General features: G+C 43.2%; 1 protein-coding gene across 4 annotated transcripts in view; it reads right to left on the bottom strand.

Annotated features, from left to right (window-relative positions):
• The window catches only part of SGCD (sarcoglycan delta), a 192,602-nt gene that overhangs the window by 71,116 nt on the left and 107,782 nt on the right, over positions 1-13,704 (bottom strand). For all 4 annotated transcript variants that reach the window (XM_063413200.1, XM_063413198.1, XM_063413199.1 and 1 more), the window contains exon 3: positions 1,591-1,692. In XM_063413200.1, the coding sequence (XP_063269270.1) occupies positions 1,591-1,692 (102 nt within the window). The remainder of the gene's footprint in view (positions 1-1,590; positions 1,693-13,704) is intronic.

Genomic DNA, 13,704 nt, shown 5'->3' with positions numbered 1-13,704 from the left:
TTACCACAAGCAACCCAAAAGCCAGCACAGGCTATTGCAGTGTATTCCAGAAGACAGAGGAACAATGTGCATGGTTTGTGTAGCTGTGTGGTTAACACAGCACCCAGGACTCATCTCCTGGAGCCAGCAGGGATGCTCCAGCTCCCCAGACTGCAGATCAGACCCTCTGGCTGGCAGGCACACCCTGCCCCAGCTAACAGCAGAAATAATCCGGGATGGGGGATAAAGCCAGGAACACACACAGCCTCACCTTACACTGCTCGTTCCTTGCATTCAGTAATCTGTCAATGGGGTGGAAATTACTTTCACAGCCTCAGGAAAGGGACACCTTTTGCACCCCCTGACGCATTAAAATGTAGATCAATATGATAACATGAAAACAGTAAACTCCCCAGTAGCAAGGAGCAGTTCTCACTTCTCTTAGCAATCAAATATTATTTCCATCAATGTAACTAAAGAAAAAGAAATGTAGGTAGTGATTTGTCAGTCTATTTATCAAACCAACTGCTGCACCTGGTTCCCACATATTTTATATTAAAAGGTGAATGGCATGTAAGGTTTTACAGGTTCTGTTTTAATTCAGGGCTGAAAGCATTTGTAGATATGAAGGTTTTCTTATTAAGTTTTCTTCCTGAATGATTATGCTTGTTCAAATCAATTCCTAGCCATCTTACAAAGGTTACAACCTTCAATAATTAAATGGGGTATAGTATTGGCTGTTTTGTTCATTATGCTCCAAGTTCCAATTTCTACAAGAGCGCTGAAATGCTAAGATCAAAGGATGTTAAGTTTATTTAATTAGCTATCTGCCATTGTTATCAAAAGGGAAGGTTGGTATCTGACTCAAATTAACACTTTAGATGAGGAAACAAGCCAGATGATATCTCCTGACACAGATCCTGGAGACTCTGTTGCTGTTTCAGTTATTTTAAAGCTGCTCAGGACATACAGGATTGCATTAGAAAGACCAAAAGTCACCAACAGCCAACAAAGTGCTGCTATGAAAATGTTATTTCAATCACACTGGGGTTCTTTCTCATTTCCAGTAGTTAACATTCTTGCCACTTTTGTCAAGCAGTCACTCTTAGCAGCATTGAATTTTAACTGAACATAATTTTAAATCAACGTGAAATAGGATTGAGCACATAATTTGGGTTCATTGTGCTAATGAACAACACATCAGGCCCTTGTGCCAAGGCACCACCTCTGCTATCCAGAAAAGCTGTAGCTGGTTAAAAGTGACCTGGATTTCAGACCTGCCAGCCATCCTTCTGCCTCAGAAACAACAGATCCTCCAGCTGAGGGTTGTTTAGGATTTACCCCAAAAGAAAGCAAAGACAGTGTGAAACTTCAGAGGTCCTGGAAGAGTTTAACTGTGGCTTACACAAACCAGAGCCACGGGTATCAACTTTGGAACTGCCCAGAGGATGCAGAGCCTGCATGAGGTCCTCAAAGCCTCACTCCTCCAGCTCCATCTGTACAAGAAGCCAAGGGCCAAAGCAATTTATCCAGTAACCACATCACCCTGCCATTCCTGGTTTCTTTCTTTAGGGCTACAGAAACAAGCTTATTCCTTTCCCAAAAACTTACTGGTCTTGATCGGATTTCTTTGGCGTAGAGAGGTTTCAAGAATTCAGAATCTCCTTCAAGCTTCAGACCCTTTTCTGTGATCCTCAGGTTCCCCATTCCATCCTGAAAGACAGGCAAAAAGAAACAACCCTATTAGTTACAATTACTTAATTCACCAGGCTGCCAATAGCTGATTTTTTCCCATTGAAGATAACATGTATAGCACTGGGAGGCACTAGAGGATGCAATTACTTGTGTTATCCTTGTAGCTCAGGTTTCTGTGAAAAAAATATTTCTATTCAGAACTATGCAATGCCCCCCAGTAAACCATTTACACAGATGAAAGATGTTCCTTTAAGCTAAGTCATTCTCTGCTAACAGAGAGGCAGTGATGCTCTGTGTTAACAGGAAACTATTCACTGTAATATTCACTGCCTGCCTTTATAATATAATAATATACCTGCTCATTCATAGCAAAGCCCTGTAAAGAGTGTGTGATTAAAATCTGCACAGATACACAGAGGAGAACTGCACCAAAATATATTTCACCTCTGACACATGAAAGTCCTAACTTTTATTAAGATTTAGCTTAATTTAGGCTATAATTGCTCAGAAGGGGTGTGTAGGAAACAGTGTGGGTAGGGAATTGCACAGGTACATCTATAATCAAATCAAATGTAAGGTATTATTTCCAAGATTCAGAGTGATTGTCAAAGTTTGCAAAGATTGAGGTAACCTTTTTTCTGAGAAAAAGATGGTTTGAAGAATACCTTTTAGCAAAAAAATCAGGATTGGAGAGTAACACCAGCATTTCCATTATCCCCATTAGGGATTTTAGAGGAAAGGGGAATGCACTTGGGTAGAAGGCATGAAAAGTATCAAGAGGACACCAGGAAAATCCAGGAAAACCACGTGTATTTGGATATACTCTAGCATGCTTTCCAATCCAGATGCAAAAATGAAATCATTGTCTACTTCCCACCTGTCTACCTCCTCTTCCTCCCACTGCGAGAGCACCTCCAGCCCCAGACAAGGAATCAGTGTCTCTCCAAGAGAGTGGAGATCTAACCCAGCCAGATTTCCATGGACTGCTGCCAAAAGGTCTGAATTTGGAGGGATGAGAATCAGAGACATCGCACGGCTCAGCAGCAACAAACCTCTGGTCACCTGCCAGAGGTTCTCCCGTTCCAAGAAGTGCCATTCCCAGGTAGCTCCCTGCCAAGTAAAGATTGTTCTTGCCAGATCCTGGTGTCTTCTGAACAAAGGTGATGCTGGTTGATAAAGTGACCGCTGTCATCTCATTTTGAACTGAAGGCTGTAAGCAGATTTGAGAGACAGACGCTGGAAATGCTACTGAGATGGGTCATAAAATGCCCCACAGTTGTTGGCCCTAGGTGTAAAATATTGGCCTATGAATTCTGGGTTGATGGTGGCACAGAAGGCGTTCATTTATCTCAGGCAAAAGAATGGAGGAAAATGATTGAAATATGATTATGCACCAAAAAGCCCAGATTAAATTTTGATAGCAGTGTGCTTTGCGGTTCGAGCGAGCAGGAATTATTACAGCTATCTGCAGGCCCTCACACGTTTTGGGCTGCTAAAAAAATCTCCACAGTTTTTTTCCCCCCCAAAATAGATTATCTCAGTAAGGTTACAAGCCCTGAGGGCTTTCACATAGCAGTGTCTTCTCTGGTTTTATTAAGAAAAGTTGCAGGTCAGGCAAGCTGCTCTGTGCCCCAGCAGGCTGCAGAAGGAGCATCTCCTGGACATGCAGTGCTGACCCCTCCAGGGCTTGCTCCTCAGCTGAAATGGGGCAATAATTTTCCAGTAACATGGCCCTTGGGATAAAAAGGGACTTGTCAAGCCACCCCTGAAGTTGTGGCCAACCAGCAATTTCAGTGACTCACAACTCTGTTCTGTTGTGAGAAATGACACAGAGCCAGAATCCCACTCTGCTCTTCTCTCGTGTGTTTCTCTTTCTCTCCTTCACCCTCTGTCGCCCAAGTGAGGTCCAAAGGATTTTTACATATTAAAAATGTACATAAGAGAAGTTTAGCTGACAGTCAGCAGGTCCTACACATCGCAAAAGAGGCATCAGGCCTAGGGGTCAATGTCCTACAGCCAAAACATCAAGGACACATTTGATCCATCAAAATTGGTGTATCCTCTCACAAACCCACTGGATTGGAGAGAAAAAAGCAATTCCTCATGCGTTTTTCTCAATCTCTGAGCAAAAAGCAATCAAATCTCAACCTCCACCCCCAACTCACCTCTCCCTCCTCCTGCATCTGCCAGGAGCAATAAAAGCTGTGCCCACCACACATCCTCTCTTGAGCTCCTGGTGTTTGGGAGTGGATCAATGCTTAGCACTGTCATGTTTCTCATGATTAAAGCTGACAGGTTTTTGTGGTGACAGTCTGGGTCAGCAGGTAAAAATACAAGCAAAGGTTGTACCCTGAGTTTAACAAGTATCTTGGCCTCTTATCAGACAATCACTATAAAATAATATTCCTCTATTATTTCCTATTAGGAAAAAAAAAAAAAAAAAAGCTCACAGGATTATACAGAGGTCCCAAAATACAGATACATTAGAGAGAAATCATTGTTGGAAAGACTACTTCACATGTTGTTTTGGATAAAGTATCTTCATCCTCCCTAAATTATATGGTTTAATAACAAATAAATGTCATTTTCTGCTACAGAGAATAGATATGAAAGTTCCTATGAAATTTCATGGACTGTGACCTATAAAACGTAGCAGAAAACTGCCTAGAGTGACAAAGACCAAGATGTTTTATTAAACACTGTGTCTGTGATTGGTATATATCCTTATCTGCTACTCTCCTGCTTGTGAATAAGGAGAAGTATTGATTCTTTCACACTCTGCCATCTGAAAATCATTGTTTCTCTCCTTTCTACTAACAGACTCCTCAGCAGAGTGAATCACTTTATAGTGCAGGCACAAGCCAGGTTTGTGGGAGCTCCCAGAAGGCAAGCTCCAAACAGGGGGCACAGAGTTGGGAACCTTCCAACACCACCTGCTTTGAATTTTTATCCTTTTTGGGTGTGCACGGCAAAAACTTTCACATCAATTACATCATTTATGCCCTCCCTCTTTTTTATGCAGTGCCTTGTACAGGACAGGCATAAAAATTTATGTGCTATTGCTGACTGCTTGGGGTTGAAAGGAGAGAGCAATCCTGAATAACGTAAATGTCATTTTGGAGATGCTGACTGGGAAAGGAATTTTGGATTTTAGCAGCTTGAGAAGCATCTCATTTCTACAGCCAATTATGAAGGATGGTTTTACTTTCAGAGGAAGAGCTCAGCATTGATGGTGTCTGATCACCAATTCTCCTCTCTGCCTTTCAGTTGGCAATGTGGCCACACAAGTGGCTAAGGCCCAGCTTGTGTTTGTTTTACTTTTTAACAATTTGAGTTACTTTAATTTTAAGGGTTTTGTTTTAGTTTTTTTTTGCAAGGCTGGTAGCAGGAAGATCCAGCTAACAGAATAAGAAAAAAACAGCCACCCTAAGAAAAAAGCAGCCACATGTAACTGCTGTGGTAAAGGCTTAAAACTGAGAGTAGGCTTGGATTAGATATTAGGAATAAATTCTTCCCTGAAGGAGTGGGGAGGCCCTGGCACAGGCTGCCCAGAGAAGCTGTGGCTGCCCCTGGATCCCTGGCAGTGCCCAAGTCCAGGTTGGACAGGGCTTGGAGCAGCCTGGGACAGTGGAAGGTGTCCCTGCCATGGCAGGGGGTGGAATGAGATGATCTTTAAGGTCGCTCCCAACCCAAACTTTTCAATAATTCTACAATAAATACCTGGGATTGGTGCTGGCTGCACTGATCTGGATTGATCCACACAGGGACTGGGGGAATTTTCAGTGCTGTCTCATTCATGGGCAGCTTTATTAGACAGGCTGGGCTCTCACTGCAGCTTAACCTCCTCAGGAGCCAAGGTGATGGTGACACACATTCACTGTGTCCCTTGGTGCCAGGATCCTTTGTCCTTTACAAACACAAAGTGCAGCCTCCAACCCTTCTGTGCTTCCTCTGTTCTCCTCTCTTTGTTGCTGAACAAATTTCCTGTTTATTGAGGTCTTTCTAAGGATTTTAAGGACACTGGTGACAGGTGACAGATTGCTCCAGCTGTCTGCTGGCCACCACCAGCTCCAGTGGGTGTTTCCCACTGGTTTTCCCTGCACCTCCACCCCTTTCCAGTTTTCAGGAGGAGAATGGTTGGCAAGGTTTGTCTCTGCACAGCAGGTAAGCATTTATTTTTTTTTTGCTAGGAATAAACTGGAGTTATGTTCAGCAATGTCCTGTGGGAGAGAATTATCTCAGGAGACTGCTTGTGTCAGATGGCTGAAACACCTGATTATCGTTGCTTGTATTATTGATTGCTGTGCTCTGCATTGCTTCCAGATATGTGCAAGTTATTACACAGCTCAATACATCCAAAGTTAGGAAAAAAACCCTCAGCAAAGGCAAGTGACCTAGTTTGGTTTTTTTTTTTTCCCTCCTGGGAAGATATCTGTGCTGTCCTTTTCTCTCTGACTTGACATTAAATGTTTCCAGATTCCAGGTACAGAACACATCATTGCCAGGTCTTCACAGCCTCAAACTTGTTCTAATTGCATCTGCCCTCCCTCCTTCTCCTCATTTTCTTCAGCTAATTCATCATCTTAATAAGGATCCCAGTATCCAGCTGTGGATCAGCAGCAATATTTTCCTATGGAAGCCACCTACCAGCAGCAGCAGTCCTGTGAAGTTAAATCTGGTTACACAGCTTGGTCCACAGCAACATGAGTAAGGAGGCAATGTGTGAAAACTTCCTCTGGCATAAGACCTTGCTCTGAGACCTCATGTACAGACTCAAGTTTGTGTGGACAGCAGAGAAAAACCACAATGAAGCATCACACAGCATTTACAACCGTATACCTGAGTGCACAGCTCCAGGATTATGCTGTGAATTGCACTGGGAGGTCTCATGTCCGCCACTGCCATCACCTCCCTCTGCCTCTTGACCTCAGATGTCCCTGTCTGATGCCTTACTGTAGCATTTGCCTCTAAAGGTGATAGGCATGGGGCAGGAAAAACTGTGCTGAGGCTTCAGGAAGGTGACCTCAAGTGCCTCAGATCACTGTGGGACAGAATAAATCCTTCCCTAGGGAAGGAGGGAGACACTGGTGAAGCACAGCTAAAATTCTGCAGCTGTGTGGTGCACTAAAACAACATTATAAATGTAGCAAGAGCAGCAATCAGCTAACTCAGGGCTCCCTGCAGAAAGCTCCATCCAGAACCCTGTGAGGAGACGCCTCTAAATAATCTCTGGAGCTGCAGCCATCAGTCACAGGAGACATGGAATGAACACAGACCAGCTGCGGGAGGCACCCACTGGAAAAAGCCCTCTGCAGGCTGATGCTGAAGCTGTAAGAGCTCTGTAGGCACTTTTAGCTCCTTCCACGGGTATGAAGTTATTTGTGATAGCTACAGCAAACTCAGGTGGTTTCTGGCTTGTGAAGGAATTACGTGCAAGCAGAGGAAACTGCCTGCAGGCCATGATGGTTAATGTAAAACTCAGCCCAAACAAAGCCCTTGCAAAGCTCAGAGCCCTTCCTTTCCAATGGTAACTCCTGGTTTTGTGAGCTCCTCTGCATGACTGCAGAAACAAAGAATGAGAAGAGAGGATACAACAAGAGCACAAGAAGTGAGAGGACACCCCAGCCACAGCCATGAGATCTGGTGCAGAACATCTTGGCTTCATTCCCATTGGGCTCACGGGATTAGGGATGGCACTTGGGATGATTTCCACGTGCACATCCCCACAGAACCCTTCTCTGTCTGTTCCTTCCACACTGCCCAGGTGCTCCCCAGAGCCAACACCATTTCTGAGGAAAGACACTCAAAGAGCCCCATGAAACTCATGTGGAAGGGAAAAGACACTGATAAATTTGCTGTAGTGGAAGTTGAGGAGAAAAGTCTTAATGAGCAGAAAGAATAGGCTCAAACGTGGTTTTCCAATCACTGTTGGAAATAAATTACAACCGACCAAAGCAACTAAATCTCACCCATGGAAACAATTCCAAACTAGTGTTGGAACAATTTCTAAACAAATCCTTCAGCCAGAGCTTGAAGAAAGCTCAGCTCTGGATTTACTGCATAATGCTGGAATTACTCTAGGCAGGAGGTATTTCTTTGCAAAGCAAAGTGCTAGTGAGTTTATTCAAAGTATGGTCAGGTGTGGCACCACAAAACCAGGATTTCAATGAATTAAGCCACCCCATCTGAGAGCACATTTTGCAGGGAAGAAGATTAGCAGACCTTCTGGGGAAGTAATTATGAATCCCAGCATTGTTACTACAACTCAACCATCATATGCAGAATTCCCCTCTAGGGTAATAATTTCTCTTTCCACTGGTACAGCAGGGAAGAGATGGAAACTTGGCTTTCTCTCCTCCAATTCCTTGTTACAGAGCACTTTGGCACTGCAGCATTATAAAATGAGCCACTTCACTTTTCTGCTTTTTCTCCAACACAAATTTAGTAAGGTTTCACATCTTAACATCAACATTCATCCCAAATGTGTCCCTGGAATTCTCCACCTTTTTCAGTCCAGCTCATTACCATAATTATGCTAACTAAAAGGGAAAAGTCCTATCCTGCAGAAATTTGTGCTCACTCAGAAGTGGGAAAAAAAGATTTTTGTATTCGTAGGAACAAGAAGCCTTCTAATGCAGTGATTCAATAATCAAATCAGCACAGAAACTCACTGATGCAGAGGGTGCAGAAAGAGTTCTTATAAATTATGGCTAATGCTCCTTAACTATGACAATCTGTCAATCACCAAATGAAGGATAGAACAAACACTTCTTTTTTCAGAGATCTTAAAGATCTTGGACACAAAGTCCTCTGTGGCACTGCTGCTCCAAGTTACACCAGGGCTGATTGGACTCACTCATCTTTATAGTGCTGGAAGAAGTTTCCAGGGAGAAGAAGGAATTTTTTTTTTTTCCTTTTTCTTAGTGGATCCCTTTCGTGTTCTGTTCTTACATTCTGAAGAAAGATTTTTCTGACTAATACAGCATTTAGCATTCCCCCTACCAGCACTGAAGCTGCAGATTAAGGAGTAAAGCTGCAGCAGCTCTCCTGTGGCGTGTCTGAAGGTGAGCTCTCAGAAATGGGGCCAATTATTGGGTCATTTTGTCTGATGTGAACACGCCAAAACAACTCAGGGGCATTAATTAGAGCATAACACCAGGTCTGGGCAAAGAAATGAGGCCCATGCAAACACACTGTGGTTTCAATCCCATCCAGAACTCACACCAACACCCAGGAGAGCTCAAAGCACAGGTGAGGAGACCCAGCAGGGCTGTGCCTGCTCTCACAGGTCCCATCCCTGAGGCACATTTGATGATCCAGCCCAGCAGATGGATTTACAGGCTGTGGGACAGCGGCTGGAGCTGCACTGACCTCCCCAAACCCCCACCTGTGTGAGAAACTCCCTGCCATGGCAACCCCAGCCTCTAAAGTGGGGTAGTCATGATGTGAATGTGTGTTTTCAGTAGCTTCATTTACTCCATATAACCTCCTCTGTTTCCAAAAGCCAGGAGGAAGCAGGGTGGGCAGGGAGGAATATTTTCAATGCATCTCAATTAATCACTTCTGAGCCCCCATTCAGCCACTATCGGGCATTTAACTGGTGAGCCTGCACTTGCAGATAATCACCCCATGCTACTTCTGCAGTCAGGGGAGAGAAAAGGGCAAAGGCTCCATCTAGAACCAAAATCACTCTCTGGAACTGCTTCTTACCCACTGCTGTGGGTGAAGTCACCCTCCAAGGTGACTTGGGCATCTTTTCTGGTTGCCTTTAGGTTGCTGCAATAAACCTGGAGCTCAGTGCAAAGTGCACTGAAAGTGCAACAGGACTCGAAAACAAACACGTTGCCAGTCAAACCAATAAATTGATATAATGAAATAAAGTGTATTTTGAAAATGTGATTCCAACTATACCCGCATAGAGTGACTTTAGGGATTATCTTAATGATTTTTTTTTAATCAAGACTCATGCTTTCAGTAACAGATAGGAGATAGAGCATGTTCAAGTTATTTACACAGGTGGGTAAAGGAAATTTCCTTTAAAATCAAATTCTCTCTTTTAAGAGGAATCCAAAGTCCCATGGTTAAGAAACTGCCCTCATGGCCAAAGAACCACCACTGAATTTTTATAGCTGTATTTGTCACAAAAAAGATATTATTTTGCTCTTTCACTATCAGAATATACAGAAAAATAATTTAAACTTTCTTCCTGACTTATCTCCAGTGTGTCTGTGACATTGTTTTTAGCAGGAGAGGCTCTGGGTATGGCAAAGAAATGAGAACTGAACTGCTCCCAGAGAAGCTGAAATAAGAATATTGCTTCTACTGCATTTTGAACAATTGCCAGTAAATAATTATACACAGAAGAAAATATATGAGGATGTTCAGAGCCCCTCACCACCACGAAAGGTGGCAAAGAATGAGATCTGATTTGTGGAGTGCAGCTATTGATTTAAAACTGCTCCATCCATTTACACCCACCTGGTACCCGGCCCTGCAGCAGCAGGAGGAAATCACTGATGGAAATAATGGTGTGGGTTGGAAGGGATCCTAAAGATCATCAAATTTCAACCCCTCCTGGCCAGGTTCCCTTCAAGGGGAAACTGAGGCACGCAGTCAGGTGTCCACCAGCAGTCACACGAGAAAACTGTGCCAAGGGAGGCAAACCACAGTCTGTCTCACACCCTGTTGTGTGACAGCTCTGCAGCTGAGAAACTATAAATATCCTGCTCATAAGAAACAACAGGTTAATTTTAGCAACTTTCAAATGCCACTAATTCAGACTGCAGCTCCTCTCTCACCTCCCTGCAGTCTGCATCCCTCTGCCTCCTTGCCAGAAGGTGCATTATGCTTAATGCCCTTTGTCTTCTTCACAGCTTTCTAATGCACATTCAGAAGTGTTTACTGGACTAAAATCAATGATGATTAAACAGCAAGGGAACTAGAAACTTGCTGGCCAGCAATCCAAATCCAGAAGGCTCCTGCAAGACAGCACTTCCTGAGGTAATACCCAAAATTATCATCATGGCAGATTATACATTTGCAAAGCAACAGAGACAATTTCCCCACTGTTTACTTTCTGAGGAAAATAAAGGCAATAAGGCTTTTTTTCTTTTTTGTATCCAGAACTCATGCGTGGGGTGCTTTTAATTTCAAATTATTTACTGAGTGGGTGCTTACTGAGTCATAGGGGACTTCTGGCAGATGCCAAGAGATTCTCTTGGAATTCAGGAGTACAATATTATGTGTGTGAAAGTCAGGTGGTTACCTGAAATAGCCAAAAATCACATGCAAAAATATACAGCTGGCATCAGCAAGTGACAACAGAGCAAGAGACAGCAGCTTTTTAAAATACTTTTTTTAAACAGAGGGTCTTAAAGCCACAGGGAAGTGATTGCTCTTACTGGGCTTTGGCCTTTAGAGAGCACAGCTCTGTGTGTCCCTTCACTGCAGAAATATGTCTTCTTTGGGGATATTAGCATTTCCTCCTTATCCTGCTCCTTTTTGAAACATGACACCAGCAGAAACAAATGCAGTGACTCACAACCTGCAGAGTTATTAATTTATCCACTGCATGCAACCTCACCTCAGCTTTAAAAACTCCTTTCAGCAGCACCAAGATTACTTAAATCACAAAAATCTTTTGAAATAAATATGAAGTGCCTCAGATGTGGATTTCCTTTGAGCATTCCTGCAGGCCAAATGCTGCTCCTGGGCACAGTCTAGCAGCAGCACCCTCATGAGTCAGAAGTGATGCTCCCTCCCCTCCAGCCTGGCAGAATGAGAAGGATGAGCAGAGCAGGTGATGCCAGCAATTCAAACACGTTGTAATCTCCAGTGGGTGTGTGCAAGCTTTGGCAGAAGCCCCTGGTTGTGCTCCCTGGGACCTCTGCAAAGAAAATAAAACCAGCACAGGAGGAGGATGCAGCCCTTGCAGGGAGCCCCACAGGGCAGCCCTGGTGCTGGGCATGCCTGCAGGCAGGGAGATGGGAGACAGCATCAGGCTGAGTTAAAAAAACGTTAAATTAACATTAAATTAATGAACTTGGTGAAATGGTTTTGGTCAGCCAGTGCTGCTGGGTGGGAGGGCACTGGGATGCTGCTCCCCACAGCTCTCTGCAGGCAGAGTGTGGCTGGCAAGAGGAGACTCAGCTCTTCATCGTGTTCCAGGCAGGGCTCTGAGGGTAACCTAGACTTTCCTTGCAGCTTTTTGGCTGCTTTGGCAGCCTGTGCTTGCTACTGCCTGAACAGGACATTTCTTTCCATAAAAAAGGACCTCTGGGGGATGATGACACATCGCCAACCGCTGCACTTGGTTAGGGACCAAAACTGCTGGAGAAGGAACTTCTATCCATTAAAAGAACAAAAACACAGAGCCAAACACGCCAAGGCTAACTTGTATTTCCCTTTGGCTGTCCCTTGGTGAGCATCCAGACCTTGCCTTCAGCCTGCCTGAACCAGGAGATTTCAGTCCTCTCTGCACATCTACAGCTCTGCCCAGGACACGGCTGTGACAGTGGGGCTGGAGCTCTGCACCTCTGTCCCCTCCTCCCCTCCACATCCACCTAAATCCTGAACATTTTTCTCCCTTGTTTCGGCTTTCCTCGCTGACCTACTTGACAACGTTAGTAAATTTAATCTCAAAACACTCAGGGATAGAGGGCAAAAAATATTTTTCCCAGGCTACCAATAAAGAACGGAGTTTCAGGGAGCTTAAATGGCTCAGTGGGACATTTCGGTGACCAGAGGAAATTTAGAACCCAATGATAAATTTGGGATATTAATGTAAGAATAAAGTTGAACTGCTGGAAGCAATATCTTATTGACAAAAGCGCTAGAAAGATGTGAAGGTAATAAATGAGGAATTGAGATGGATTACTGGGGATATGCTTTTGAATGTATTACTCAAAGCCAGCTGTTGGATACCTTGTGAAGCCCTTACACGCTTGGGTAAAATACTGCACCTATAAATAGCTTTCCTGAATGGGACTATTAATTAGAGTAACTGTACTCAATGTGGTCAGTGACTTGATATCAAGGCAGAAGTACTAGTGCAAATGTTAATTATTCTAATTGGTTCTTTGCAGTCTGTCTCTGTCGATACTGTAAAAAATGTATAGTTCATAGCTATGGCTACATACCATGGCTCTTCTCTCACTCAAAGTTTATTAAAAAAAATCTGATTTCCTCCTTTCAGTTATTGGTGGGGTCTTAAAGACATAAGCAATCTTGGTAACCAGTGCAATACATTGCATATCTCTAGGAAATCCTCAGAAATGTCTAAAATGGGGAATAAATATCTAACATGGGCAATGGGACCAGCTCACCAGAATGCATTCCTATGGGATGCCTTCTGCTTTATCAATCTCTAAATTATGAAATGCCTGACAAAAATTTCGTGCTTTCATTAGTGTTCTAAGTTGCTGTAGGCTTTAGGAGACATTCCTGAGAAAACCGTGTTTATTCATGTAATGCTTAGAGATTATGTCATAATGTTTATTCCCAACATTTGTTACCAAATGCAAGCAGCAAATGCTGGGGGTCAAAATGTCACACGACTTTGTCAGAAGGCCTAGAATTTCTTAAAAATTAAAGGCATTGCCTAAATACAGGGTATTGCTATTAAATGAAAAGCTTATTTAATCATTTCCTCATGGTCAACAGCATCCTTTCCAAAATAAACTATTAAAAAAAAGAAAAAAAACCCCACTGTTCTTATAAAGTGGCAGTGGAAGTCTTTGTAACTTGAAAGACTTTTTTTAAGAATAAGCTTGAAAAGATACGCTTTGGAGCTGAAAATTCTCTGCATATAACGTAAGGGCGGTTTGAGTTATTTTGGGCAGAATTTTAATTTTTGTGAAACGATGAAAGAACCGAAGGAATATCTCAAAAGGCAGACTCTACTGAAGGAAAACAAACATTAAAACATTAATTATATAGACACAGGGAGTATTTCTACTACTCAAAAAAATAAACAGAAAGAAAATTGGGATTCAGCTGCAACTCATTAACAACCTGTACTTTCAAAGCTTA

Source organism: Prinia subflava, chromosome 16 (genome assembly GCF_021018805.1).
Source record: "Prinia subflava isolate CZ2003 ecotype Zambia chromosome 16, Cam_Psub_1.2, whole genome shotgun sequence".
NCBI lineage: Eukaryota > Metazoa > Chordata > Aves > Passeriformes > Cisticolidae > Prinia > Prinia subflava.
Note: the sequence above shows the minus strand (reverse complement) of the source record. Positions and strands in the feature narration are given on the sequence as shown.